This window comes from Thalassophryne amazonica, chromosome 1 (assembly GCF_902500255.1).
Source record: "Thalassophryne amazonica chromosome 1, fThaAma1.1, whole genome shotgun sequence".
NCBI classification, from domain to species: domain Eukaryota; kingdom Metazoa; phylum Chordata; class Actinopteri; order Batrachoidiformes; family Batrachoididae; genus Thalassophryne; species Thalassophryne amazonica.
In genome coordinates, this window is record NC_047103.1 from 61,251,210 (window position 1) to 61,277,884 (window position 26,675).

The following is a 26,675-nucleotide window of genomic DNA, read 5'->3' on the forward strand; positions in this document are numbered from 1 at the left end:
GGATGCTTTGTCCCGGGTACACGAAGATGAGGTCAAAACGGAGTCGTCGGATCCCCCGGATCCCATCATCCCGGAGTCCGCTATCGTGGCCGCCCTCACCTGGGACGTGGAGAAGACCGTCCGGGAGGCCCTGACACGAGACCCGGACCCCGGAACCGGACTGAAGAACAAACTCTACGTCCCACCAGAAGCTAGGGCTGCAGTCCTGGACTTCTGTCACGGTTCTAAGCTCTCCTGCCATCCTGGGGTGCGTAGGACCGTGGCAGTCATCCGGCAGCGCTTCTGGTGGGCGTCCTTAGAGGCCGACGTCCGGGGTTACATCCAGGCCTGTACCACCTGTGCCAGGGGCAAGACCGATCACCGCAAAACCTTGGGTTTGCTACAGCCGCTGCCCGTTCCTCATCGCCCCTGGTCCCACATCGGCCTGGATTTTGTCACGGGTCTCCTGCCGTCCCAGGGAAACACCGTCATCCTCACGATAGTGGACCGATTCTCCAAGGCGGCCCACTTCGTGGCCCTCCCGAAGCTACCAACGGCCCAGGAGACAGCGGACCTCCTAGTCCACCATGTCGTCCGTCTGCATGGGATACCATCAGACATCGTCTCCGATCGCGGTCCCCAGTTCTCCTCGCATGTTTGGAGGAGCTTTTGCCGGGAACTGGGGGCCACGGTCAGTCTCTCGTCCGGGTATCACCCCCAGACCAACGGACAAGCAGAACGGGCCAACCAGGAGATGGAGCAGACCCTACGCTGTGTGACAGCCACGCACCCGACGGCCTGGAGTACCCACCTGGCCTGGATCGAGTACGCCCACAACATTCAAGTGTCATCAGCCACCGGCCTCTCCCCTTTCGAGGTGTGCTTGGGGTATCAACCCCCGTTGTTTCCGGTGGTTGAGGGAGAGGTCGGTGTGCCCTCGGTCCAGGCCCACCTACGGAAGTGCCGTTGGGTGTGGCGTGCTGCCCGTTCTGCTTTGTTAAGGGCCCGGACGAGGGCGAAGAACCATGCAGACCGGCGGCGGGCCCCGGCTCCCACGTATCGTCCTGGGCAGGAAGTGTGGTTGTCCACCAAGGACATTCCCCTACAAGTGGACTCCCCAAAACTGCAAGAACGATACATCGGTCCGTACAAGATACTCAAGGTCATCAGTCCCGCCGCAGTGAGGCTCCAGCTTCCGGCCTCACTGCGGATTCATCCAGTATTCCACGTCTCTAGGATTAAACCTCATCACACCTCACCCCTCTGCACTCCGGGTCCGGCGCCACCTCCTGCCCGGATCATCGACGGAGAGCCGACTTGGACCGTGCGCCGGCTCCTCGACGTCCGACGGATGGGCCGGGGTTTTCAGTATCTGGTGGACTGGGAGGGGTACGGCCCCGAAGAACGCTCCTGGGTGAAGAAGGGCTTCATCCTGGACCCGGCCCTCCTGGCCGACTTCTACTGTCGCCACCCTGACAAACCCGGTCGGGCGCCAGGAGGCGCCCGTTGAGGGGGGGGGTCCTGTTGTGTGGGCCGCTGAAGAGGAGGTACTGCTGGCCCACCACCACTAGAGGGTGCCCTGCCTGGAGTGCGGGCTCCAGGCACCGGAGGGCGCTGCCGCCTTACAGGAGCAGCCAGGATGACAGCTGTCACCCATCACTGGAGACAGCTGATCCCAATCAACAAGGAGGTATATCAGCAGGACGGCATCTCCACCTCATTTGCCGAGATATCGCCTTACCAAAGAGGTAACAATCTCCGCCTACACATACGTGTGACTATAATTGTATTCTTGTTGATTATTTGTAGGACAGCTGACTACCGGACAGCATTTGGATAAGTACTCACCTTCCTACACTTCTTGATTGTTGTTGACGAGAGGTGGAGGTGGACTCTCCACCCTCCGTGTTGCTGGGTGCAGCCGCACCCACACCTGACTGTTTTTGTTCCTTGCCAGCAGTACCGGATCCGACGAGCGGAGGCAGCGGCCACCTGGGAATTCGGGACTTGGCGGCTCCAGTATTCCCGGGGTTCGGTGGCAGAGGAAATCGGATTGGTTCCGGTTCGACTTGGACAGACGTCTCCTATCGTCGAGCCTGCCCACACGACACCGTTGTAATTGAACTCAGTCTCAATATTGTAATCGGTTGTATTTGTTGTGCCTGTTTCACAACAGTAAAAACAGTGTTATTTGACTCCTCCATTGTCCGTTCATTTGCGCCCCCTGTTGTGGGTCCGTGTTCCTACACTTTCACAACATATATCTATCTAATTAGTATATAACTACCTCACTCACTCATCTTCAACCACTTCCAATGAAGGGTTGGGGGGGCTGGAGCCTATACCAGCAGTCATAGGGCATGAGGCGGCGTACACCCTGGGAGAGGATGCTGCAGGGCCTCATATACACAAACTAACACATTCACACCCGCACCTATGGACAATTTAAAGTTTTCACTTCCCCTAACCTGCATGTCTTTGGATGCACTTTTTACTCGTCATAAAAAGTGATCTTAAACACAAAATTAAAACCTGAACAGTTAATTTCAACATGTCTTAGTTGACAAATTCCACCCCATGTGTAGGATTGCATTTATATGCACATCTATTTCTGTATACTGATTTAGGGGCGGTGGCCAAGCGGTTAGTGTGCTTGTTTCCAGTGCGGGATGTTCCTAGTTCAAGACCCCCACCTGCAAATCCTCCATCCAATGTGGAGGGCATTTGGCATGAAACTTGTGCCAAAGCAACTCAGATCTGCTGTGATGACCCCAAATGAAACAAGGCAGAAGCTGAAAGGACTTACTTTACAATATTATAGGCTACGAACTGAAGAATATAATGAATGACAGCAATCTTACAACTATCACATTACTAACTAAGTTGTCTTAGTGGCTAGCAAGTTGCAATTTTGTGAAAGTATTGTTTAAATGCATTTCAATATATTCCCCTTTTTTGTATTTGTTAATTGCCAAATGTTGAAAAGTGAAGCTCCTCACTGACCTGTAAGTTATGAATAGACTTTGCAAAACAAGCCTCAGCTGTGATTGTTCTAACTTTAGATAAGCTATTGTTACTTGCTTCACATGTTGTACCACAAATGCATGTAGTCCATGTCATACGATCGTGTTGGGATGTGACCTTTCATTCACAGTAATAACAATATGTTCCAGTGTTTCTGCCATAACAACTTTCACAAAAAGAATCCAGAAATCTAACGTAAGCTGCAAAATAAATCCTTATAAAATGTGCACTATTCACATAACATCGGTGCGGTAAAAGCTGTTTCAGAATACCACAGGCATGCTGATGCTGAAAAGGCTTTCTTGAAAGATGTGATTCCTTCCCAGATGGATTTAAGTGGAATGTTGGTTCAAAGCCCTGTCTCATATCTTAAAATATAAACATCCTGACACCATCACAAATGTGTGCTGTAATATTAACTATAAATGCCATAAAGACCACTTTAACCAGAGCTTCCAATACTGTGGCAGCATGGTACTGCAGTGATTAAAATAAATAATTTCTCCTCCAACATGGTCTGAGTCAGATTTGTTCTGTTGTGCAAAATAAATATACAAACAGTCATCGTGGCTTCCGGCTATGTTCCGACAGCAGCAGATGGTTAAGTTTGATGACAATGTTGGCAAAGTCAGTGAGCTCCACAAAGTCAGAGGTGATGATGTTGACTCCGCCCACTCCCGGCCTCTGGGCCTCAACCCAAGACATGATGGTTGGCAGGTTTCTGGTTTATGGAACAGGAAAAATAGAACTTGAATAAGCCCTGTGGAGTTGTTCACTTTATAAAAAGCAAAAATACAGAAAACAAGGAATGCTGGATTGGGCATAGTATGTGAACATACTGTAATTCCTCAAAGTTGTGTTACAACCTGTATCAGTAGTTTTTATTTTTAAACTGATTTCTTCGCCTTACTAACACATTAAAAAATAGCAATTGCTTTCATTGTAACACCTAGAAAACACGTAATTGAGAGTTTCCAGGAATGAAGCATGTGCAGGAGTGTGAGTAAATGTCCTCGTATGTCTTGAGTGACCAGTAGAGGGCAGAACAACAAACGCTAAAGGATTTGTGACCTTTGCATGTTCTTGAAAGGAAGAAAATTGAAAAATGGTAACATGATATCAGTTTGAAAAGCTGACAAATACACTGTATTCAGACGAGATTAGTTTCACATGATAATATGGGGTAGTGAAATTATTACCAGAGTTTCTCTGTGAATTTTGTCCCATCCAAGTAAGGTGAAAGACTGTAGCCCCAGTGGGTGAAATATAATAACTGCATATGATGGTTACAGATGTCTTGTCATTTACAATAAAGCAAAATAAACAAAAAAAACAAAAAGTGCAAATACTATAAATATGCTTCATTTGTTAATGATCACACATGCCATACTGTTAAAATACATAATGTGACATTTTACTGATCTTCAATATACTAACTGGCTGGAAATCAAATAGCACTGAGTGTAAGTAAATGACATTAAAACCATTAAAAATACTTAATTGCTGGAGCCTCTCAATTACATGAGTTTCAAAGCAAGATTTACACTTAAAGGTGGATTTAAAAGAGCCAATATAGAGAATTTGACATGCAACATCTATCCACATAATCCATGTGTGCCACTCTGTCAGTCACGCAACACTGCACATACACCACCCTTGTCGCTGACCTCTCCACAAGGTAGTCTCGAAGCCCCCAGACCAGGCCTTTAGCCACAGTGTTGACTCTGGGTGTGAGGATGGCCTGGGACACGTGGAAGGCACCCTGCTTGACTCTGTCCTTCAAAGTGGTTTCTAGGAACTAGAGAAGAATAAAACTAAACAAAACTAAACTATAAATCTAACTTTAACCATTTGGGGTCTGAGGGCATTTTTTGGACAGTTCACTCGCCTGGCATAAATGTTTGATTATTGCTGTTAACAGCTCTCCCTGCATCCCACAATCAAGTTTTATGTATCTTTTTTCAGGACAACCTGTACTTTCATAATATATATGCTATAATGCTGTTTTATAAGTGTAATAAAGGTTTACAATCAGAAATAAGAAAGGAAAAAGTAAAGCGGGAATAATTTTCCACACACATTTATTCAAAACACACAGCAGACTATAATAAACAACTGTTTTGACACTTTATAAAGGTAATTTGGGCTCTTGTGTAAAAGGCTGTACAACAAAAAGGTTCAAACAATAAACACAAATGCACATTTTGAGCAATATATACAAAATGGTCTATGCGTTTTGTTTGACTTCATCTCAAAACAATTTCTGTCTGCTATTACATAAAGGTCACATCACAAACTTCTACCATGAAGTTGACTGTGTGTGTTGACTGTGGCTGCACTGTGAAAGCAGCTTCCACACTTCGAGGCCCATTCACACTCTGAGGAGCGGCCCCTCCCCACTCGCTGCATTGATATGGTAAACAGTACTTTACGCCGGAGCGAGAGAGCTTGCCACAGGCTTATCCAATAACATTCACAGGCAAACTAGTGGAGCAATCCTGATACTCACGCACTCTTTGTTTGAGCACGTGAGATTGTCATCAGAGGCCCTCCGTCTGCTCACTTTCACTGATCGCTGTGCGTAATGGCGCAGGGCGCATTGGAGCCAGCAGCCAGGGGGCTATTCAAATGGGCCAACTAGTAACACATCACTCCTAAAAACAAACTTTGGTTTATGACGTGAGGTAAATCTGCCCTACGATTGGATTTTGGAAAACTATGTGACGTGAACCAATTCCGATTGGACACTCACATTGCACACGTCATCACACAGCTTCTATGAGGAGTACAAAGATGGTTGACAGCTGGCTCGAAGTCCGTGGAGTTAACTTTTCAGCAAAAAAAAATGTAAGTTTCTATCTCATATCATTAAAAAGTTATTTATAATTTAGCAAAGCTTGGTCTCAGCCGTCGTATACGACAGCGTCGGTCCCAGAGGGTTAAAGGTAGAAAAAGTCTGGAAAATATTGCAATATGACTGTCAGAGTTCACTATACACAGGTATTTCTTTTAGGGCCCCTTACACAAAACACGAAAGATGCAGAAACTGGAAGACAATCTGCAAAACAAACACAAAATGGGGAATCACTAACCATCGTGCACGTGCACGAATACAGTGCGAGCAGCTGGGATGTGTTGCACCACATTACACCGCTGATGTTGAGAAAAATAAAATAAAAACCAGCTGTATAATTAGTGAATATCACTGGGTTGATATAAATAATAAATAAAAAGGGACACAATACAGAACCCTGTGGTTAAATAACCCTGGTTAATTAAAAATAAATGCCACTCACAGGATTCGAACCTGCAATTTACAAAAGCTGTGATTACCAGATGGAAACTTTACCACTGTGTTACAATCACTGTCTAATAACAGGAGCGTAAAATGTCTAAAATCAACAAGCAGATAAACATATTTTTTTAAAAAGAAAAAAGCAGCATAATATCTGATGGAAAGGCATTTGTTAAGGCGTATTTTTGGTGATATATGACTGAAAGTGGCATATTTGTGGCGCTGTTGCCTTGTCATACTGTCATAGTCCTGTGGCGTGCGTGTTCTGCCAGACACTCTGTTGTGACATTCAGATCGCCTGCTGCATGATCTGATGGTCCGTTTCACATAGAGCAGCCTGCCGAGGTGTGCTGTGTGTGGCTGCTGCAGCCCGGCTGTGTGCGCTCAGATGTCACTGTCCGACCCCCATATGATCATGTCTACATATCATCACCATCTCATACAAGTGTGCTGTCCCCCCACACGCCACATGTGTGTTGCTTTTTGCAACGCCACACTTGTGACTTTGACAATTTTCACATCCAGCTCGAAAATGATCGTCTGCTCACTGTTTTTGTGCTGACAGCACGAACGGTACTGTCTTTCAGCCACTGGTGTGCGTGAATAATTGTAGCGACAGGTGCACGAAGCATTGGAGGCAGCTTCCATTTTTCACCAATGACATGCAATTCCTCCATTGTGCGCTAGTCGGCTTCAGTTGTGTTATGTGTGAAGGGGCCCTAAGTAAGGTCATAGCATAAATCCCCTGAGCAGACAGGAAAAATATCAGTTGAAACACGAATGGCTGACAAATATCTAGAGTACTTCATTCTACAATACAGTTGTCAGCATAATTGCTAAAGATATAAGACTATCAATTCATTCCAGACTTGGACAGACATCAAACTCTGATATCGTTTTGAGACACTACCTCTACTACAGCTGCCAGACTAGGTCTCTCAGACCAAACACTCTGACGTTATTCATCCCAGGCCTACAGATCCTTCATCTACAATAAGATCAGCAATATAAATTAAGCTCTTGTGCACCCGAGCTCCATCTAAAGACTTCCTATTCATTTATGGGAGCTCCAGAGGGTGCAAGTGAAATCCTTTGAAATGGATCCCCAACACTGAGTCTCACCTCTGCCTGAAGAACATCTCCATCCAATAGTTCCACTCAACCCAGTCAGCTTACTCTATGCCCTATCTCAAGGACATAGTTGTTACTCGTGAAATCACCTCTATCATGACATATGTTACCAAACTTTAAACTTAATTTCCTTTTAAACACACTGGGAATCATGGGTCTGACCATTGAGCTCTGACCTGTATGAGTTTGTTGGGTTTGGTGGTGTTCGCCCATGGAGCAGGAATCTTGTAGCCAGGCCACATAACAGGGACATCCTGAGCTGAAGGATGATGGTAGAACACTATCACCTGAGGACAGAAGATTTTTTTTTTGTAGAAGCATGTTTATAATGGTTAAATAAAGGTATATGTGTGTGTTGTTTTTCTTCTTTTGTCTGGGTTCGGATGTGATTATTTCATACCAGAGCAGCAGAATCTGATGTAATATATGTAAAAATGAATGCAAAATAAATACCTACTACATACAGTGTATATTTTGTAATTTACAGATGTAATACACAATAAAGACAACTAACAATTGCATTTGTTGAATCAAAAGTGACAATCACCCTTCCGAGAGGATCCATGTGCAAATGTGTTACATTCCTCTGGGTATGTGGAGCTCAGACCCCCAAAATGTGAGTCAGGCAATAAGTCACAAACAACTGTACAGAGGACCTTCCAGTTTTGCACAATGGTGAATATGACAATGAAAATTACGTGATTGCAGTTTTGTCCATTTCACCACACTCCTTCATGCTGATGGTCTGCATGTTGATATAGGTTGTTATTTTTATTCAGGATGCCCTTCCTGACACAACTCCACCTTACATGAAGAATAGGCACAGGTGGTACTGAACTGGGAACATTCTGCTCCAGAAACAAGCACACTAATTGCTTGGCCACTGTGCTACTCTGCATGTGACGATTCTCAGTCAATAGATACTGTTTGATTACCACTGACTGACATGTTGTTGCTAAGACACATGATCCCACGCTGCTACCTAGTGGGGAACGACACACAGTAAATGCTTATAGGTGACTGTTAAAAGATGAAATCCTTAAGAGTACTGAATACTGTATGTCATTACAGGTTCAAAATTTATTCACTAGTATGTAACAAAGACTGATATCAGACTGCTGAAGTTATCACATAATCATGTACTTACTGCTATGATATTACATTACTTTCTTAAAAAACCTACAGGTGGAACATTAGACAAACTGCACAGCTGAATGCGAGGACACGACCATATTTTGGCCATGTGGAGCATCTCTCTGGGCATGTTATACCCTTACTTTCTAGAAGTGGGGTGAGGACCTGTTTTCTGCCTAGTTGGTTGCTATCCAGGATCCAATGTGGGTCTGTAGTGTGTTGGATGCAGATGCCTGTTGGAGGAGTGCAAACTCCCAAACCTGACCTGAATGTAAGAACCTAAAAACACTGGAATTGGAATAGAAGTAATTTTTAAGTGGGGTTATGGTGGGAGTACGGCCCTACCGCTTATGTCTGCCATCCCTACAGGACCTGTATGCCTCCAGAGCCCTGAGGCGAGCAGAGAAGGTTGTGGCCAATCCCGCCCACCCAGGTCACAAATGTTTTGTCATCATCCCCTCTGGCAGGTGGCTGAGGTCCATCAGGACCAAAACCTCAAGAGACAAAACAGGTTCTTTCCATCTGCAACTGGACTCATAAACAACACCAGAGACCGCCACAACCATAAAGTACATATTGGCCACAGTCCCATTTCATTATGTTATATTTATTTAACAGTGAATATAATTTTGCTTTTTGCTTCTGACAGAAGTGTTTTTCTTTTCTTTGTCTTATTGTTTATGCACCAATAACACCAGATCAAATTCCTTGTAACTTAACTTAACTGCTTCCTTGTAACTTAACTCAAATTCCTTGTAAACTTACTTGGCATTAAATTCAATTCTGATTCTGATTTAGCTCTCTCTCCTTTGCCAACTAAGACCGTCACAGATTAAGGTCACAGGGACAGGAACTCAAGTGTGGGGGTTTGAATGACACACTGACATGGAATTAGACAGGCAAAAGAGACACAAACAGACAGACAGACCCGTTTGTTCATATGCACACTGCTGCTGCTTGATTAATTTTTACTCACCTTATATGTCTCTGCAAGGTGAGATTAAGAAAAACATCATATAAGTGCGGATAACTAGAGGGAAGAATTTAACAGGAAAGTATTAAGAGAAACAAGTGTGCAATCCAAAAACAGACAAGGAGAATGAAAGTGAGAAGACGGGCTGGAAGATGGACGACATCTTGGATGGTGGAACAAGTGTCAGCTACGTCCTGTGCAGAAGTCACAGGTTACAGGGATTACCTGACCACACATTTTGTGTTTAGTCTTCCAATGGACATGGATGTGTGTGCATGCAAAGAATGCAGTGCATTAATTAAATGTTTTTGTTTTTTTTTTGCCAGCTTGCACTCGGCCGAGACGGACGCATTTCTTCTCTCTACCTCCTTATCTTTTCCTGCTTCTGTGGCGTGTTGTCTGTGAGGCTCCAGTTTTGCTCTTCTGGAAAACAACAAAAATGGATTTGTTAAAGTGGTCTCTGAACGCAATTGACACTATTTTTTCCACAAGACATTCGGGGGCGGAGGACCCGACCTGTCCTGCTGGGACACAAATAAAACCAGTTTTATTTGTTATTATCTATTGTCCACCTGGTCATTACTGTGAGTTTCTCTGTGAATTTTCAGACCTTTTGTCTGACTTAGTGCTTAGCTCAGATAAGATAATTATAGTAAGCGATTTTAACATCCACACAGATGCTGAGAATGACAGCCTCAACACTGCATTTAATCTATTATTAGACTCAATTGGCTTTGCTCAAAATGTAAATGAGTCCACCCACCACTTTAATCATATCTTAGATCTTGTTCTGACTTATGGTATGGAAATTGAAGACTTAACAGTATTCCCTGAAAACTCCCTTCTGTCTGATCATTTCTTAATAACATTTACATTTACTCTGATGGACTACCCAGCAGTGGGGAATAAGTTTCATTACACTAGAAGTCTTTCAGAAAGCGCTGTAACTAGGTTTAAGGATATGATTCCTTCTTTATGTTCTCTAATGCCATATACCAACACAGTGCAGAGTAGCTACCTAAACTCTGTAAGTAAGATAGAGCATCTCATCAATAGTTTTACATCCTCATTGAAGACAACTTTGGATGCTGTAGCTCCTCTGAAAAAGAGAGCTTTAAATCATAAGTGCCTGACTCCGTGGTATAACTCACAACCTCGCAGCTTAAAGCAGATAACCCGTAAGTTGGAGAGGAAATGGCATCTCACTAATTTAGAAGATCTTCACTTAGCCTGGAAAAAGCGTCTATTGCTCTATAAAAAAGCCCTCCGTAATGCTAGGACATCTTACTACTCATCACTAACTGAAGAAAATAAGAACAACCCCAGGTTTCTTTTCAGCACTGTAGCCAGGCTGACAAAGAGTCAGAGCTCTATTGAGCCGAGTATTCCTTTAACTTTAACTAGTAATGACTTCATGACTTTCTTTGCTAATAAAATTTTAACTATTAGAGAAAAAATTACTCATAACCATCCCAAACATGTATCGTTATCTTTGGCTGCTTTCAGTGATGCCAGTATTTGGTTAGACTCTTTCTCTCAGATTGTTCTGTCTGAGTTATTTTCATTAGTTACTTCATCCAAACCATCAACATGTCTATTAGACCCCATTCCTACCAGGCTGCTCAAGGAAGCCCTACCATTATTTAATGCTTCGATCTTAAATATGATCAATCTATCTTTATTAGTTGGCTATGTACCACAGGCTTTTAAGGTGGCAGTAATTAAACCATTACTTAAAAAGCCATCACTTGACCCAGCTATCTTAGCTAATTATAGGCCAATCTCCAACCTTCCTTTTCTCTCAAAAATTCTTCAAAGGGTAGTTGTAAAACAGCTAACTGATCATCTGCAGAGGAATGATCTATTTGAAGAGTTTCAGTCAGGTTTTAGAATTCATCATAGTACAGAAACAGCATTAGTGAAGGTTACAAATGATCTTCTTATGGCCTCAGACAGTGGACTCATCTCTGTGCTTGTTCTGTTAGACCTCAGTGCTGCTTTTGATACTGTTGACCATAAAATTTTATTACAGAGATTAGAGCATGCCATAGGTATTAAAGGCACTGCGCTGCGATGGTTTGAATCATATTTATCTAATAGATTACAATTTGTTCATGTAAATGGGGAATCTTCTTCACAGACTAAGGTTAATTATGGAGTTCCACAAGGTTCTGTGCTAGGACCAATTTTATTCACTTTATACATGTTTCCCTTAGGCAGTATTATTAGAAAATTAGAAATTTTCATTGTTACGCAGATGATACCCAGCTTTATCTATCCATGAAGCCAGAGGACACACACCAATTAGCTAAACTGCAGGATTGTCTTACAGACATAAAGACATGGATGACCTCTAATTTCCTGCTTTTAAACTCAGATAAAACTGAAGTTATTGTACTTGGCCCCACAAATCTTAGAAACATGGTGTCTAACCAGATCCATACTCTGGATGGCATTACCCTGACCTCTAGTAATACTGTGAGAAATCTTGGAGTCATTTTTGATCAGGATATGTCATTCAAAGCGCATATTAAACAAATATGTAGGACTGCTTTTTTGCATTTACGCAATATCTCTAAAATTAGAAAGGTCTTGTCTCAGAGTGATGCTGAAAAACTAATTCATGCATTTATTTCCTCTAGGCTGGACTATTGTAATTCATTATTATCAGGTTGTCCTAAAAGTTCCCTGAAAAGCCTTCAGTTAGTTCAAAATGCTGCAGCTAGAGTACTAACGGGGACTAGAAGGAGAGAGCATATCTCACCCATATTGGCCTCTCTTCATTGGCTTCCTGTTAATTCTAGAATAGAATTTAAAATTCTTCTTCTTACTTATAAGGTTTTGAATAATCAGGTCCCATCTTATCTTAGGGACCTCATAGTACCATATCACCCCAATAGAGCACTTCGCTCTCAGACTGCAGGCTTACTTGTAGTTCCTAGGGTTTGTAAGAGTAGAATGGGAGGCAGAGCCTTCAGCTTTCAGACTCCTGTCCTGTGGAACCAGCTCCCAATTCAGATCAGGGAGACAGACACCCTCTCTACTTTTAAGATTAGGCTTAAAACTTTCCTTTTTGCTAAAGCTTATAGTTAGGGCTGGATCAGGTGACCCTGAACCTTCCCTTAGTTATGCTGCTATAGACTTAGACTGCTGGGGGGTTCCCATGATGCACTGAGTGTTTCTTTCTCTTTTTGCTCTGTATGCACCACTCTGCATTTAATCATTAGTGATTGATCTCTGCTCCCCTCCACAGCATGTCTTTTTCCTGGTTCTCTCCCTCAGCCCCAACCAGTCCCAGTAGAAGACTGCCCCTCCCTGAGCCTGGTTCTGCTGTTGGTTTCTTCCTGTTAAAAGGGAGTTTTTCCTTCCCACTGTCGCCAAGTGCTTGCTCACAGGGGGTCGTTTTGACCGTTGGGGTTTTTACGTAATTATTGTATGGCCTTGCCTTACAATATAAAGCGCCTTGGGGCAACTGTTTGTTGTGATTTGGCACTATATAAATAAATAAAATAAAATAATGTGATGGGTTACGTGATGGACTCGTGGAGGAGATGGCAGGTCATGTGCCTTTACACGCTGTCTGTGGAGGACGTCGAAGATGTGTATACATTTGGCTTGGTGGTGACCGGCTTTCTGCTGTGTGGAGCGGGTATGGCGCTGGTTTACCGGAAAATTAAGAAGGTGGAAGCAGCAATAATTGGGCCGTCCAGGCTGCCCCACATGATTGATTCGATTGGGAAGGCAATGACTGCGCAGTCGGCGGGTGTTAACCGCATGCTGGAAACCATCTCGGGTAGGATTGCAGCTCTGGAAAACCGCTTTGACCGTCAGTAGAGACCACATCCTACATTCAGATGTATTGAGAGCCACTCTGTTTTCAGAACTGTGGAATCTTTCAGGCGTCTGCTAATCTGGATATTCATTTGGCTTCCCCAAACACAGCTGCACTTCAAGGCCACTGCGATAAAAAGATCAACACTTAAGCCTCGCTCCCTGGTCATCCCCCTCCCCTCAGCTTCTCCAGCTCTGACATTGACTGTGGACAGTGGACTGCTCATGGCTGAGCCCCTCCCCCTTCCAGGATTGTCAGACAAGGCCGTTGATGGCGCCTAATAGGCTGCCTCCAGAGTGTTCTGATAAACTGGACTTTCAAATCTCGGTTGTTGTCCTGCATCTTTGTTTGTCTGTGTGATTATTGTTTTTCTGTGCTGATGGTTTTTTTTTTTCCTCATTGTTGCTGTGTAACGCAGCGGCTATGAGGGTTTTTTTTCTCTTCCTTACCTCGTGTGTGCTTTTTATACGTGTTTATGTACTGGGCCGGCTTATGTGTGTTGTGTGTTATGTGTGTGTCGTTTGTTATGGGTCGGTCTTGGTTTGCTCAGCCCTGCTGTTGACCAAGGCAGGGATGTACATTTGGAGCTGGTCCCCGGGCGCCTAATGGCGACTTCTGCTCCTAACTGGCAATTAGGATAGGTTAAATGCAGTAGACACAATTCATTGTGCAGGGAACATGTTCCTTTGTGCATATGACAATAAAATTCTTTTGAATCCTTGAATCCTTGAATCAAATGCAAGCAAAACGAAACAAAACAACAAAAAAAAAACAACAAAAAAGTCTACACATTTAGTCCCACATGCAAGAGCACACACACAGACACAAGACCAATGAATATAGAACAGCTCACAGTGTATACAGTATTGTGAAGATGTTTTAGGCACTTTAGATGACACTGCAGTGTTTTTCCTCCCTTTGTAGAAAGTCACATCGAAAATGACAAAACATATCTACAGCATATTCCAACAAAAATCAAATGTGACCCCCCCCCCTCTGATTATCAATCTGCAAACCCAAATTCCCCAAATGAATTGTTCTTTAGGAGAAAATAAGTTCTTTTGGCTTCTCCCTTGTTCACTTGGACTCAACATGGCAGATCTGATATGGACCTGCAAGCTGATTTGGCACAGGTTTTATGCCATATGTCTTTCCCGATGGAATTCCACATAAAATGGAGAAGAAGCAGAGGTCTTGGAGGAGGAGGTCTTGAATTGGGAACCTTCTCCTGTGGATGCAAGCACACATACTGCTTGGCCACCACACTGCCTAAATTGTTCTATAGGTGTTCAACACAAACAGATGGGAAGGTGTGAACCCTCAACAATATAGATTATAATAACCTAATTAACTACAACCTTAATTTCTGTTACTGAAGGAAACCAACATACAGAGCAGTTTTATCACCAAAAAATAATTATGGATTTTTAATGGTGAAATATGGCCATACAATGTACATATTTATGTGCTTTTAAAAATTATTATTATATTTAATAACTGGGAAAAACCTTTTGCACTGTATGGTAAATTAATAAAAGACTGATGAATGCCTCATTTCTTGAAGCACATGCGTGTGTGCACACACACACCCACACACACACACACACACACACACACACATACTTTCTGTGCATCCAGAAAGTATTATTGGTATTATTATATTACTATCAGTATATTAATTTTTTTCCTAAACATTCTACACACAATACCCCATAATGACAAAGTTAAAAAACGTTTTTTGAGATTTTTATTAAAAATAAAAACTAAGAAATCACATGTAGATAAGCATTCACAGCGTTTGTCATGAAGCTCAAAATTGAGCTCCGGGACATCCTGTTTCCACTGATCATCCTTGAGATGTTTCAACAGCTTAATTGGAGTCCGCCTAGGGTCAATTCAGCTTATTGGACATGATTTGGAAAGGCACACACACATGTCTACATATAAGGTCCCACAGTTGACAGTGCATGTTAGAGCACAAACCAAGCATAAAGCCAAAGGAATTGTCTGGAGACCTCTGTGATTAGAAGTATTCCACCTTGCATGGTGAGATGCTATTTAGACAATAAGCATGAACTATTGACTACAAAGTGGACCTACTACTCTGATTTGATTAAAAATGGTGTCGTTCAAAATTAGAAGTATTACACCTCACGTGGCATGATCCTATTTTACACCATAAGCATGCACTACCGGCTACAAAGTGGGCCTCTTACTCTGATTTGATCAACAAAAACAAGCATAATTCAAATTTCATGTATATATATATATATATATATATATATATATATATATATATATATATATATATATATATATATATATATATATATATATATACGAGGGCTGTCAATAAAGTAACGGTCCTTTTTATTTTTTTCAAAAACTATATGGATTTCATTCATGTTTTTACGTCAGACATGCTTGAACCCTCGTGCGCATGCGTGAGTTTTTCCACGCCTGTCGGTGACGTCATTCGCCTGTGAGCACTCCTTGTGGGAGGAGTCGTCCAGCCCCTCGTCGGAATTCCTTTGTCTGAGAAGTTGCTGAGAGACTGGCGCGTTGTTTGATCAAAATTTTTTCTAAACCTGTGAGACACATCGAAGTGGACACGGTTCGAAAAATTAAGCTGGTTTTCAGTGAAAATTTTAACAGCTGATGAGAGATTTTGAGGTGATTCTGTCGCTTTAAGGACTTTTCACGGTGCGAGACGTCGTGCAGCGCTCTCAGGCGGCGTCATCAGCCTGTTCAAGCTGAAAACCTCCACATTTCAGGCTCTATTGATCCAGGACGTCGTGAGAGAACAGAGAAGTTTCAGAAGAAGCCGGTTTCAGCATTTTATCCGGATATTCCACTGTTAAAGGACATTTTTTTAATGAAAGACGTGCAGACGGATCCGCGCGTCGGGACGCAGCCAACGCGGTGCGGCGGCACAGGAAAAACACCTCCGTGTTGATAACCATTTGTAAAATCCAGGCAGCTTTTGATGGCTTTCAGTGGAGTGAGTATATGAGAAATTGTTTAACAGGCAGGACATGTTCCAACTTGTCCTTAAGGCTTTCAACAGAGGTGTTTTTCCTGTGGCGGAGCGTCGCGGCGGCTGCGTCCCGACGCGCGGACCCATCCGCACGTCTTTCATTAAAAAAATCTCCTTTAACAGTGGAATATCCGGATAAAATGCTGAAACCGACTTCTTCTGAAACTTCTCTGTTCTCTCACGACGTCCTGGATCAATAGAGCCTGAAATGTGGAGGTTTTCAGCTTGAACAGGCTGATGACGCCGCCTGAGAGCGCTGCACGACGTCTCGCACCGTGAAAAGTCCTTAAAGCGACAGAATCACCTCAAAATCTCTCATCAGTCGTTAAAATTTTCACTGAAAACCAGCTTAATTTTTCGAACCGTGTCCACTTCGATGTGTCTCACAGGTTTAGAAAAAATTTTGATCAAACAAAGCGCCAGTCTCTCAGCAACTTCTCAGACAAAGGAATTCCGACGAGGGGCTGGACGACTCCTCCCACAAGGAGTGCTCACAGGCGAATGACGTCACCGACAGGCGTGGAAAAACTCACGCATGCGCACGAGGGTTCAAGCATGCCTGACGTAAAAACATATGAATGAAATCCATATAGTTTTTGAAAAAAATAAAAAGGACCGTAACTTTATTGACAGCCCTCGTATATATATATATATATATATATATATATATATATATATATATATATATATATATATATATATATATATATATACTCACTGGCACTTTAGGTACACCTGTTCAATTGTTTGTTCATACAAGTAACAAATCGGCACATCACATGGCAGCAGCTCAATGCATTTAGGGATCTAGATGTGGTGAAAACAACTTGCTGAACTTCAAACTGAGCATCAGAATGGGGAAGAAAGAGGATTTAAGTGACTTTGAACATGATGTAGTTGTTGGTGCCAGCCGGGCTGGTCTGAGTATTTCAGAAACTGCTCATCTACTGGGATTTCCACACACAACCGTCTCTAGGGTTTACAGAGAATGGTTTGAAGAAGAGAAGCTATCCAGTGAGCATCAGTTGTGTGGACGAAAATGGCTTGTTGATGTCAGAGTTCAGAGAAGAACAAGCAGACTGGTTGAATGGGTGACTGCATGATGCTCTCATATGATTATGGTCCAACGTTTCTGAAGAATGTTTCCAACACCTTGTTGAATCTATGCTATGAAGAATTAAGGCAGTTCTGAAGGCAAAAGGAGGTCCAACCCGGTATTAGTAAGGTGTACCTAATAAAGTGGCCTGTGAGTGTATTTCACAATATTCAATACATCTTTTTAACATTTGCAGTTGTCAGAAATAGCACACATCCTGGTACAAGACTAATCCCACAATTGCAGTACGTCAGCCTCAATCCATCATGGCCTATTATAGAATGTTCTAAAATTTATATTAAGTGGAAAGAAGTGTAAATTACTTAATACATTGTGACACAACTCAAATGTGTTATGACTGGGACTTCTGTCACCCTCATCTCACCTGATATTTCTTCTTCCAGAGGTAGTCTAGAGTGATGATCTCTACAGCACAGTTGTTGCACAGTTTACTGCCAAACACTTCCTGGAGCATGCTGATGAGGTACGCATGGTGTTCTGCCTCCATAGCATAGTAGTGGTTGAAGTCCAGAAACACTACCTTGACAATTAAACAGTCAGATCAGGTCGTTATGTGCGAGTGTTTCATGATGTCAATAGCGCTGCACAAAGTGCTTCTCACCTCTTTCCTGTGTCTGCTGAGAAAAGAGCTGATTTGTAACAAGCCATCCCTCACCTTTGGAGTAAGAGAGAATTGGGGGTCAGTTACTGCACAAAATCATATACCGAACAATTACAAACGCTGCTCAGTTCAGATGCAGTCAAGTGTGCAAGAAATTCCATCACATTTGACCATGAAACAATTAAAATATCAAGTACTACAAACAAAAAATGCACGTGAAAGGCATCAGCATGCTGATGCATACCCTGCGTGCTCCACACATCACAAAATAAATGGACAAGCAAATGTACATATGTCTGTAATGGTGTGATTGAGTGTTGCATCACCAGTTAGACAGCTTCATGATGAAGTGGCATAGAGGTTTCCTCACTCTTCACCTTCTTATACAGTCACTCAGTTTTTGAGAACTATGTACTCCACACAGATTTACCATAGAGTGCTATACTGTTTGTATTTCTTCATAATTCATGTAAATATTGTCCAAGACATAGTCAGTGTCTTGGGAATGTTCACGTATCCATCCCCTGACTTGTCCAAAGAAAACTGTATATAAAAGTGATGGTTTACATGTGCTATACTAAAGGGGGCACTTACTTATTCACACCATCGTTTTGGCTTTTAGATTTTTAATTAATTTATATCAAACTGTAGCGATTTACTTTCACTGTGAGTTTAAAGAGCATGATTTTGGAAATTCTAATATACAAGGCCTGAATTTTTGTTTTGTTTTTTGATGTCCTAATAAAAATCTAACATGTAAAGGGTCAAGAGGGCAAGCAGTTTTTCACAGCACTGTATGAGTTCACCATATGACTTCTGTGTGACTTCATCATGAAGTCATACATACCAGTCAATCACAAATATTTTTTTTGATCTATATGTATGCTGTAGATCATTCATCTAGGTTTCTTGGTTGTTGAGATATACAAAATAGGTAGTTTTTTGGACTATTTTTCCTTGATCTTGACCTTTGACTAAACTACTCCAAAATGTAAGCACCTCTAGATATGTATCCACGTAATATTCCAACCAAGTTTGACATTTAGGAACAAGTTTTATATATATATATATATATATATATATATATATATATATATATCAACAACCAAGAAGGCTTGATAGATCAATGTGTCCTCAGCAAGATCTCAAATTTCAAAAACAGATTTGTCTTGCGGCACATATCCACCACAAGGACCCCACATTCACATGAGAACACTGCATAGAGAAAGACAAACAGCTGTGGAAATGTACACACCACACAAACCTGGATGTACAATCGAGAGAAGTGGAAAAGTGGAAATGCAAGGATTGTGATTTGATGTTTGAAATACTGACATCATGCCTCTTGCATCGATGGTCTCTGATCGTTCACTTATTTAGTTTACAGTTTCACTGCCATGTTTAGTGGAAAAACCTTATTTATCACTGCAGCAACACATCAACTCCTCAACTATGATTGGGCATTTCCCAAATGTGAAGCTAGGATATCAGGCAATCAGTCGACAGTGTTGTGGACAGTTTAAACTCAGCGCTCAAAACTACACTCGACATGATTGCTTCACTGATATTAAAATCACGGCCCTCCAAAACACAGTCACCTTGGATCAGCGATTACTTGTGTGACTTTAAGCATAAGGCTAAATGTCCAGAACGAAAATGGTGTCGTTCAAAATTATAAGTATTCCACCTTGCGTGGCGTGATGCTACCTTAGCGGACCTATTACTCTGATTTGATCAACAAAAACAAGCATAACTCAAAGTTTTTGTTCGACACCATGGCAACACTTATTCATGGACAACCACCTGTAAGTCGCTCTCCTTTTACAGCACAATATTTCTTAGATTACTTTGAGAAGAAAATAGACGACGTTATGTTAAACATATCCCAGCATGCCTTAACCCAGCTACTACACCCTGCTATTGAGGTGGGCGCCATTACTGAGGTATTATTACCCATACTAAGGTCATAAGTTCTCTTGCCTGCTCCTTTGTTTTTAACTCTGCGTCGCCACACAACAGATGCCCTTTCTGATGCAACTCCATGAAATGTGGAGTAATGTGACAGGGGTGGGGTTTGAACCAGGAACCTTCCACACTGAAACCCAACACATTTACCATTTGGCCACCACTACTGCTGTCACCCATACTAAAGGTAACCAGCAAATTTTAACAGTGTGGATCTCAGCAGTGAAGCTATTTGTATGAAGGGTTATGTTCTGTCAGAAACTGGATGCAATCACTTTTCACTCTAACTAGGTAGTCAAGGACAATACTCTCATCATTCTATCCTATGAGTCTATCGCAGGGCTCAGGGAGCACAATATTTTTATTCAGTGAAGTGTAACATATATGATTGCATTGATTTCTGAAGTGTTTAACTATGTGAACATGGCGGTGACGGAACCTCACTCATCTGTACAGGTGGAGATTTGTTTTCTCCTACGACACATATAAATGTGTGGATAACCAAACATCTGATTAAAGGTGTGGCTATGTGGGAGGTGGGGGTCAAGGTGTATGCACAGTCACACTGATTTATAAAACAGAGACACACATATGTACATTTCTGCTTTTGTGTGAAAACAGTCTTTTAGTCTTCATTCTACATGGTTTTAAGCACACTGGCCCTAGTGCAGGATGTCAAAAAAGATCTAACATGGAGGACTGACACCAGAAACTACAACCCCAATTCCAGTGAAGTTGGGACATTGTGTAAAATGTAAGTCAAAACAGAATACACTGAGTACACTAATTGCTGAAGCTTTGTAGGTGGAATTCTTTCTCATTCTTGCTTGATGTACGACTTCAGTTGTTCAACAGTTCGTATCTCCGTTGTCGTATTTTGCACTTCGAAATGCGCCGCACATTTTCAATGGGCGACAGGTCTGGACTGTAGACAGGCCAGTCTAGTACCCTCACTCTTTTAGTACGAAGCCTCACTGTTGTAACACGTGCAGAATGTGGCTTGGCATTGTCTTGCTGAAATAATCAGGGATGTCCCTGAAAAAGACGTTGCTTGGATGGCAGCATGTGTTGCTCCAAAACCTGGATGTACTTTTCAGCATTGATGGTGCCATCACAGATGTGTAAGTTGCCCATGCCATGGGCACTAACACACCCCCATACCATCATAGATGCTGCTTTTGAGCTTTGCGCCGGTTACAATCTGGATGGTCTTTTTCCTCTTTTGTTGGGAGGACACGACATCCATGATTTCCAAAAATTATTTGAAATGTGGGCTCAACAGACCACAGGACACTTTTTCCACTTTGTGTCTGTCCATTTCAAAAGAGCTCGGGTCCAGGGAAGGCAGCGGTGTTTCTGGATTTTGTTGATGTATGCCTTTCGCTTTGCGTGGTACAGTTTTAACTTGCACTTATAGATGTAGCGACAAACTGTGTTAACTGACAGTGGTTCTCTGAAGTGTTCCTGAGCCCATGCGGTAAGATCCTTTACATAATGATGTCGGTTTTTAATGTAGTGCTGCCTGAGGGATCGAAGAGTCATGGGCATTCAATGTTGGTTTTCGGCCTTGTCGCTTACATGTAGAAAGTTCTCCAGATTCTCTGAATCGTCTGATTATATTATGGACTGTAGATGATGGAATCCCTAAATTCCTTGCAACTGAACATTGAGAAACATTGTTGTTAAACTATTTTTTTTCAAGCAGTTGTTCACAAAGTGGTGATCCTTGCTCAGTATTTGCTTGTGAATGGCTGAGCCTTTTGGGGATGCTCCTTTTATACCCAATCATGACACTCACCTGTTTCCAATTAACCTGTTCACCTGTGGAATGTTCCAAACAGGTGTTCTTTGAGCATTCCTCAACTTTCCCAGGCTTTTGTTGCCACTCCAACCTTCCTTTTCTCTCAAAAATTATTGAAAGGGTAGTTGTAAAACAGCTAACTGATCATCTGCAGAGGAATGGTCTATTTGAAGAGTTTCATTCAGGTTTCAGAATTCATCATAGTACAGAAACAGCATTAGTGAAGGTTACAAATGATCTTCTTATGGCCTCAGACAGTGGACTCATCTCTGTGCTTGTCCTGTTAGACCTCAGTACTGCTTTTGATACTGCTGACCATAAAATTTTATTACAGAGATTAGAGCATGCCATAGGTATTAAAGGCACTGCGCTGCGGTGGTTTGAATCATATTTATCTAATAGATTACAATTTGTTCATGTAAATGGGGAGTCTTCTTCACGGACTAAGGTTAATTATGGAGTTCCACAAGGTTCTGTGCTAGGACCAATTTTATTCACTTTATACATGCTTCCCTTAGGCAGTATTATTAGAAAGCATTGCTTAAATTTTCATTGCTATGCAGATGATACCCAGCTTTATCTATCCATGAAGCCAGAGGACACACACCAATTAGTTAAACTGCAGGAATGTCTTACAGATATAAAGACATGGATGACCTCTAATTTCCTGCTTTTAAATTCAGATAAAACTGAAGTTATTGTACTTGGCCCCACAAATCTTAGAAACATGGTGTCTAACCAGATCCTTACTCTGGATGGCATTACCCTGACCTCTAGTAATACTGTGAGAAATCTTGGAGTCATTTTTGATCAGGATATGTCCTTCAATGCGCATATTAAGCAAATATGCAGGACTGCTTTTTTACATTTGCGCAATATCTCTAAAATTAGAAAGGTCTTGTCTCAGAGTGATGCTGAAAAACTAATTCATGCATTTATTTCCTCTAGGCTGGACTATTGTAATTCATTATTATCAGGTTGTCCTAAAAGTTCCCTGAAAAGCCTTCAGTTAATTCAAAATGCTGCAGCTAGAGTACTGACGGGGACTAGAAGGAGAGAGCATATCTCACCCATATTGGCCTCTCTTCATTGGCTTCCTGTTAATTCTAGAATAGAATTTAAAATTCTTCTTCTTACTTATAAGGTTTTGAATAATCAGGTCCCAACTTATCTTAGGGACCTCTTAGTACCATATCACCCCAATAGAGCGCTTCGCTCTCAGACTGCAGGCTTACTTGTAGTTCCTAGGGTTTTTCAGAGTAGAATGGGAGGCAGAGCCTTCAGCTTTCAGGCTCCTCTCCTCTGGAACCAGGTCCCAATTCGGATCAGGGAGACAGACACCCTCTCTACTTTTAAGATTAGGCTTAAAACTTTCCTTTTTGCTAAAGCTTATAGTTAGGGCTGGATCGGGTGACCCTGAACCATCCCATAGTTATGCTGCTATAGACTTAGACTGCTGGGGGGTTCCCATGATGCACTGAGTGTTTCTTTCTCTTTTTGCTCTGTATGCACCACTCTGCTTTTAATCATTGGTGATTGATCTCTGCTGTCTTCCACAGCTTGTCTTTTTCCTGATTCTCTCCCCTCAGCCCCAACCAGTCCCAGCAGAAGACTGCCCCTCCCTGAGCCCGGTTCTGCTGGAAGTTTCTTCCTGTTAAAAGGGAGTTTTTCCTTCCCACTGTCACCAAGTGCTTGCTCATTGGGGGTCGTTTTGACCGTTGGGGTTTTTCTGTGATTATTGTATGGCTTTTGCCTTACAATATAAAGCACCTTGGGGCAACTGTTGTTGTGATTTGGCGCTATATAAATAAAACTGATTTTTTTTTTTTTTTTGACTGTCCCAACTTTTTTAAACGTGTTGTAGGCATCCATTCAAAATGAGCAAACACTTGCACAAAAACAAAAAAGTGTATCAGTTTGAACATTAAATATCTTGTCTTTGTGGTGTATTCAATTGAATATAGGTTGAAGAGGATTTGCAAGTCATTGTATTCTGTTTTTATTTACATTTCACACAACATCCCAACTTCATTGTAATTGGGGTTGTTAAGATAAAAAAGTTTCAACTGCAAAATTCTAAATCACAACTGGACAACAACACATTGCCCACCTTGTGGCCAAACAGTCCATGGATAAAGTAGATCTCGTATCCAGGATCACCCGGTTTGGAGGACACCCTCAGGTCAAAGTAACGAATTCCTGCATCCAGCTGCTCTTTAAAGGACAAATTCTATGAAGGATAGCCAGAATCCAGAAATAGTGGATTAAAAACTGCTAAAGACTGGATCTTATTAACGGACATTTAAAATTCATCTAGCTCCCCAGGGTTTTGTCATGGCTTTGATGGCTACCTGGGTCATGGACCACTTCACCATGACTTTTTTGGCAAAATCTCGAAAGACTGTGGCCAAATACTTGACGTAGGTCTTCTGATCAGGACCCACAGGTGCTTCCGCATCCACCCAGAATGTAAAAGAATCATGGGATCCTGGAAGACAGAAGTATGATGAGGCACTAGCTATTTTGGCCATATGTGCATGTGAATAATGATTATTGTTACAATCAGTCACATTTAAGCCCAATCCCATTCCCGACACATAGACCTCCAAACTAAGATTTTTCTTGACTGCATTTTAAACGAAGGGGTATGAGAAATTTCCCAGCACACCAGCAACATGGCTGCACAAGCGAACAGAGAGACCCATAAATGTAAATATTTTTGATATTAATAAGAATTTTGAATTATGTTGTACCCATATGGCCTATTTATGGCCCTGTTCTTCATAGGAAAGATTAAAAAAATCCCCAAATGCTATGTTTATAATGTCAAAGTTACATCTTTTTTGCCAATTTGTACGACAGCATTTTTACATGTATTTTTAACATGTTTTTTGTATTTTTATTTTTATTTTTACGTGATGCATGGCATAGTAGTGGTGTCTCATTTATTGAGGGAATATATCTCATTGTCTTAAAAATTGTAGCTGCACAGAGTTTTGTTGCTGTAGCATCTTTTAGTGCAGCAGATAAATGAATATTTTCTGAGGGATCCTTCAAATGGTGATGCAAGCACCAAATTTGGCACACGTACTCCTTAGACAATACTCTTTTGTAAAAGCACATTAGCCACCTAAATTTTCAATAGGCAGCCAGGTAGGGGTCAATTGAAGAATTACACAGGAGTCAAAATTTAAAAATGCTCCAGTCATGTTGAAAGGTGTTCCATATTATTTGTCTGATCATAAAGATTCCAAAAAGGTATAGTTTGGACTATCTGTGAATGAATGTTATGGAGTTATGAGGTAAAAACAGCAAAAACACTAAGAAAGGTCAATTTCAGTTTGTACAGGGGTCAAAAGTTAAAGTTGCTCCAATTTTGGTAAAAAGTGGTGCAAATTACTGGTTGAGCTAATAGGATTAATAAATGGAATAGTTTTGACTGTGTTGCGTGCTTGGTTTTCAAAGTGAAGGATAAACAATGTCGGCATCCATTGGATTCTATGACATGTGACATATGCTACCGTGTAACATGATAACTAAGCATGATACATGATGCAAACTATTCCTTTTTAAAACCATATTCACTCAACTAATAATTTGCATCACCTTTTACAAAAATTTGAGCAACTTTAACTTTTGACCCCTGTACAAGCTGAAATTGACCTTTGTCACCATTCTTGCTGTTTTTACCCCATAACTCCATAACATTCATTCACAGATAGTCCAAACTATACCTTTGGCTAATGTGCTTTTACAGAAGAGTATTGTCTAAGGAGTACGTGTGCCAAATATGGTGCTTGCATCACCATTTGAAGCTTTTTGTCAGTTATCCGCTGCACTATTTTCAAATGGTCAATCATTCCTCTCAGAGGAGTTGGACATGTGCCCGTGGGAAGAGCTGTAACATCTTGGTACATGAAAATCTTACCTGGCACAGCGAGGTATTTGAGGGGCATGGCACTAAGCTTGGAAGGGAGTGAACCCATCCAGTCAGCATTAACGTTGCCAATCCCTGCAGGTCGTGTCTTCATGCCTGTCACATGCAAACATCCTCAGGACAGTACTCTGTGCTGTAGATGGGATCTCTGTCATGGGTTCCCCTGAGCTCCCAACAGGTCAAAATCTCCATAGAAATTTCATCCTCTAATGCAGTTCCAGAACTGGTGCAAGAATACAACTCCAAATGGAACAGTTTCTCTGTGACCTTTGTCCACTGTTGCACAGTAGTGGTGTTTTGTTCCTAACCAACTGGACAACCACTGAGAAGACAGGGAGCTGACGATTGACTAATCCTCTTAGATGGAAACTCCACTTGTTAACCCCCTACTTGCTATAAGTCACCAGGGATATAAGCAGTCCTTTTGGGTCAGTGAGCCGCCAGGTGTGGACTGAAAGTGTAAAAGAAAAATGGATCTGGACTTAAATTCTTCTGGAGACACATTGTCGTCTACACAGATTACATCACACTTTATAAGAATTAAGTAAAAAAAAGAATGTGCATTAAAATTTTCCAGAGCCCAACATTACATCTTCAAATTGCCTGCTTCATTACACCTAAAGCCTATGGTACACAAGACTCACCCCCAGTCCATGAGACTTTCACCACAGGAGTCAGGCACAACAGACTAGTGACACACAAGCCTTTTGATTGTGTCCATTACAGGACGATGCGTCCAACCGGAAATATTAACACAGTTGTTACACAACAAAACTGTTAGCATTTAAATGTTTGTATTAAACTGTACGGTACTTGGTAATGAAGTCTTGCCTTGTCTTTGGCCAAAAT

The 26,675-nt window shown here is 41.9% G+C and overlaps 1 protein-coding gene across 1 annotated transcript; it reads right to left on the reverse strand.

The window, feature by feature from the left end:
- Window positions 1–2,892: 2,892 nt before the first annotated feature.
- Window positions 2,893–26,061, reverse strand: plcxd2 (phosphatidylinositol-specific phospholipase C, X domain containing 2). Its single transcript, XM_034180855.1, has 8 exons — window positions 25,818–26,061; window positions 24,241–24,377; window positions 24,000–24,119; window positions 18,124–18,177; window positions 17,887–18,042; window positions 7,606–7,716; window positions 4,671–4,801; window positions 2,893–3,724 (listed from the first exon to the last, which is right to left on the reverse strand). Exons 1-8 carry the CDS (start codon window positions 25,918–25,920, stop codon window positions 3,565–3,567), a joined length of 972 nt encoding a protein of 323 aa, XP_034036746.1. The 5' UTR covers window positions 25,921–26,061; the 3' UTR covers window positions 2,893–3,564.
- Window positions 26,062–26,675: the final 614 nt, after the last annotated feature.

Excerpts from the sequence above, each read along its gene's own strand:
- plcxd2 (XM_034180855.1), bottom strand. The coding sequence starts at position 25,920 with ATGAAGACACGACCTGCAGGGATTGGCAACGTTAATGCTGACTGGATG. Across the intron at positions 18,178-23,999 it reads ATGGACTGTTTGGCCACAAG|GTGAGGGATGGCTTGTTACA; the intron begins GTGGGCAATGTG and ends CTTACTCCAAAG. Across the intron at positions 18,043-18,123 it reads TCAGCAGACACAGGAAAGAG|GTAGTGTTTCTGGACTTCAA; the intron begins GTGAGAAGCACT and ends TTAATTGTCAAG.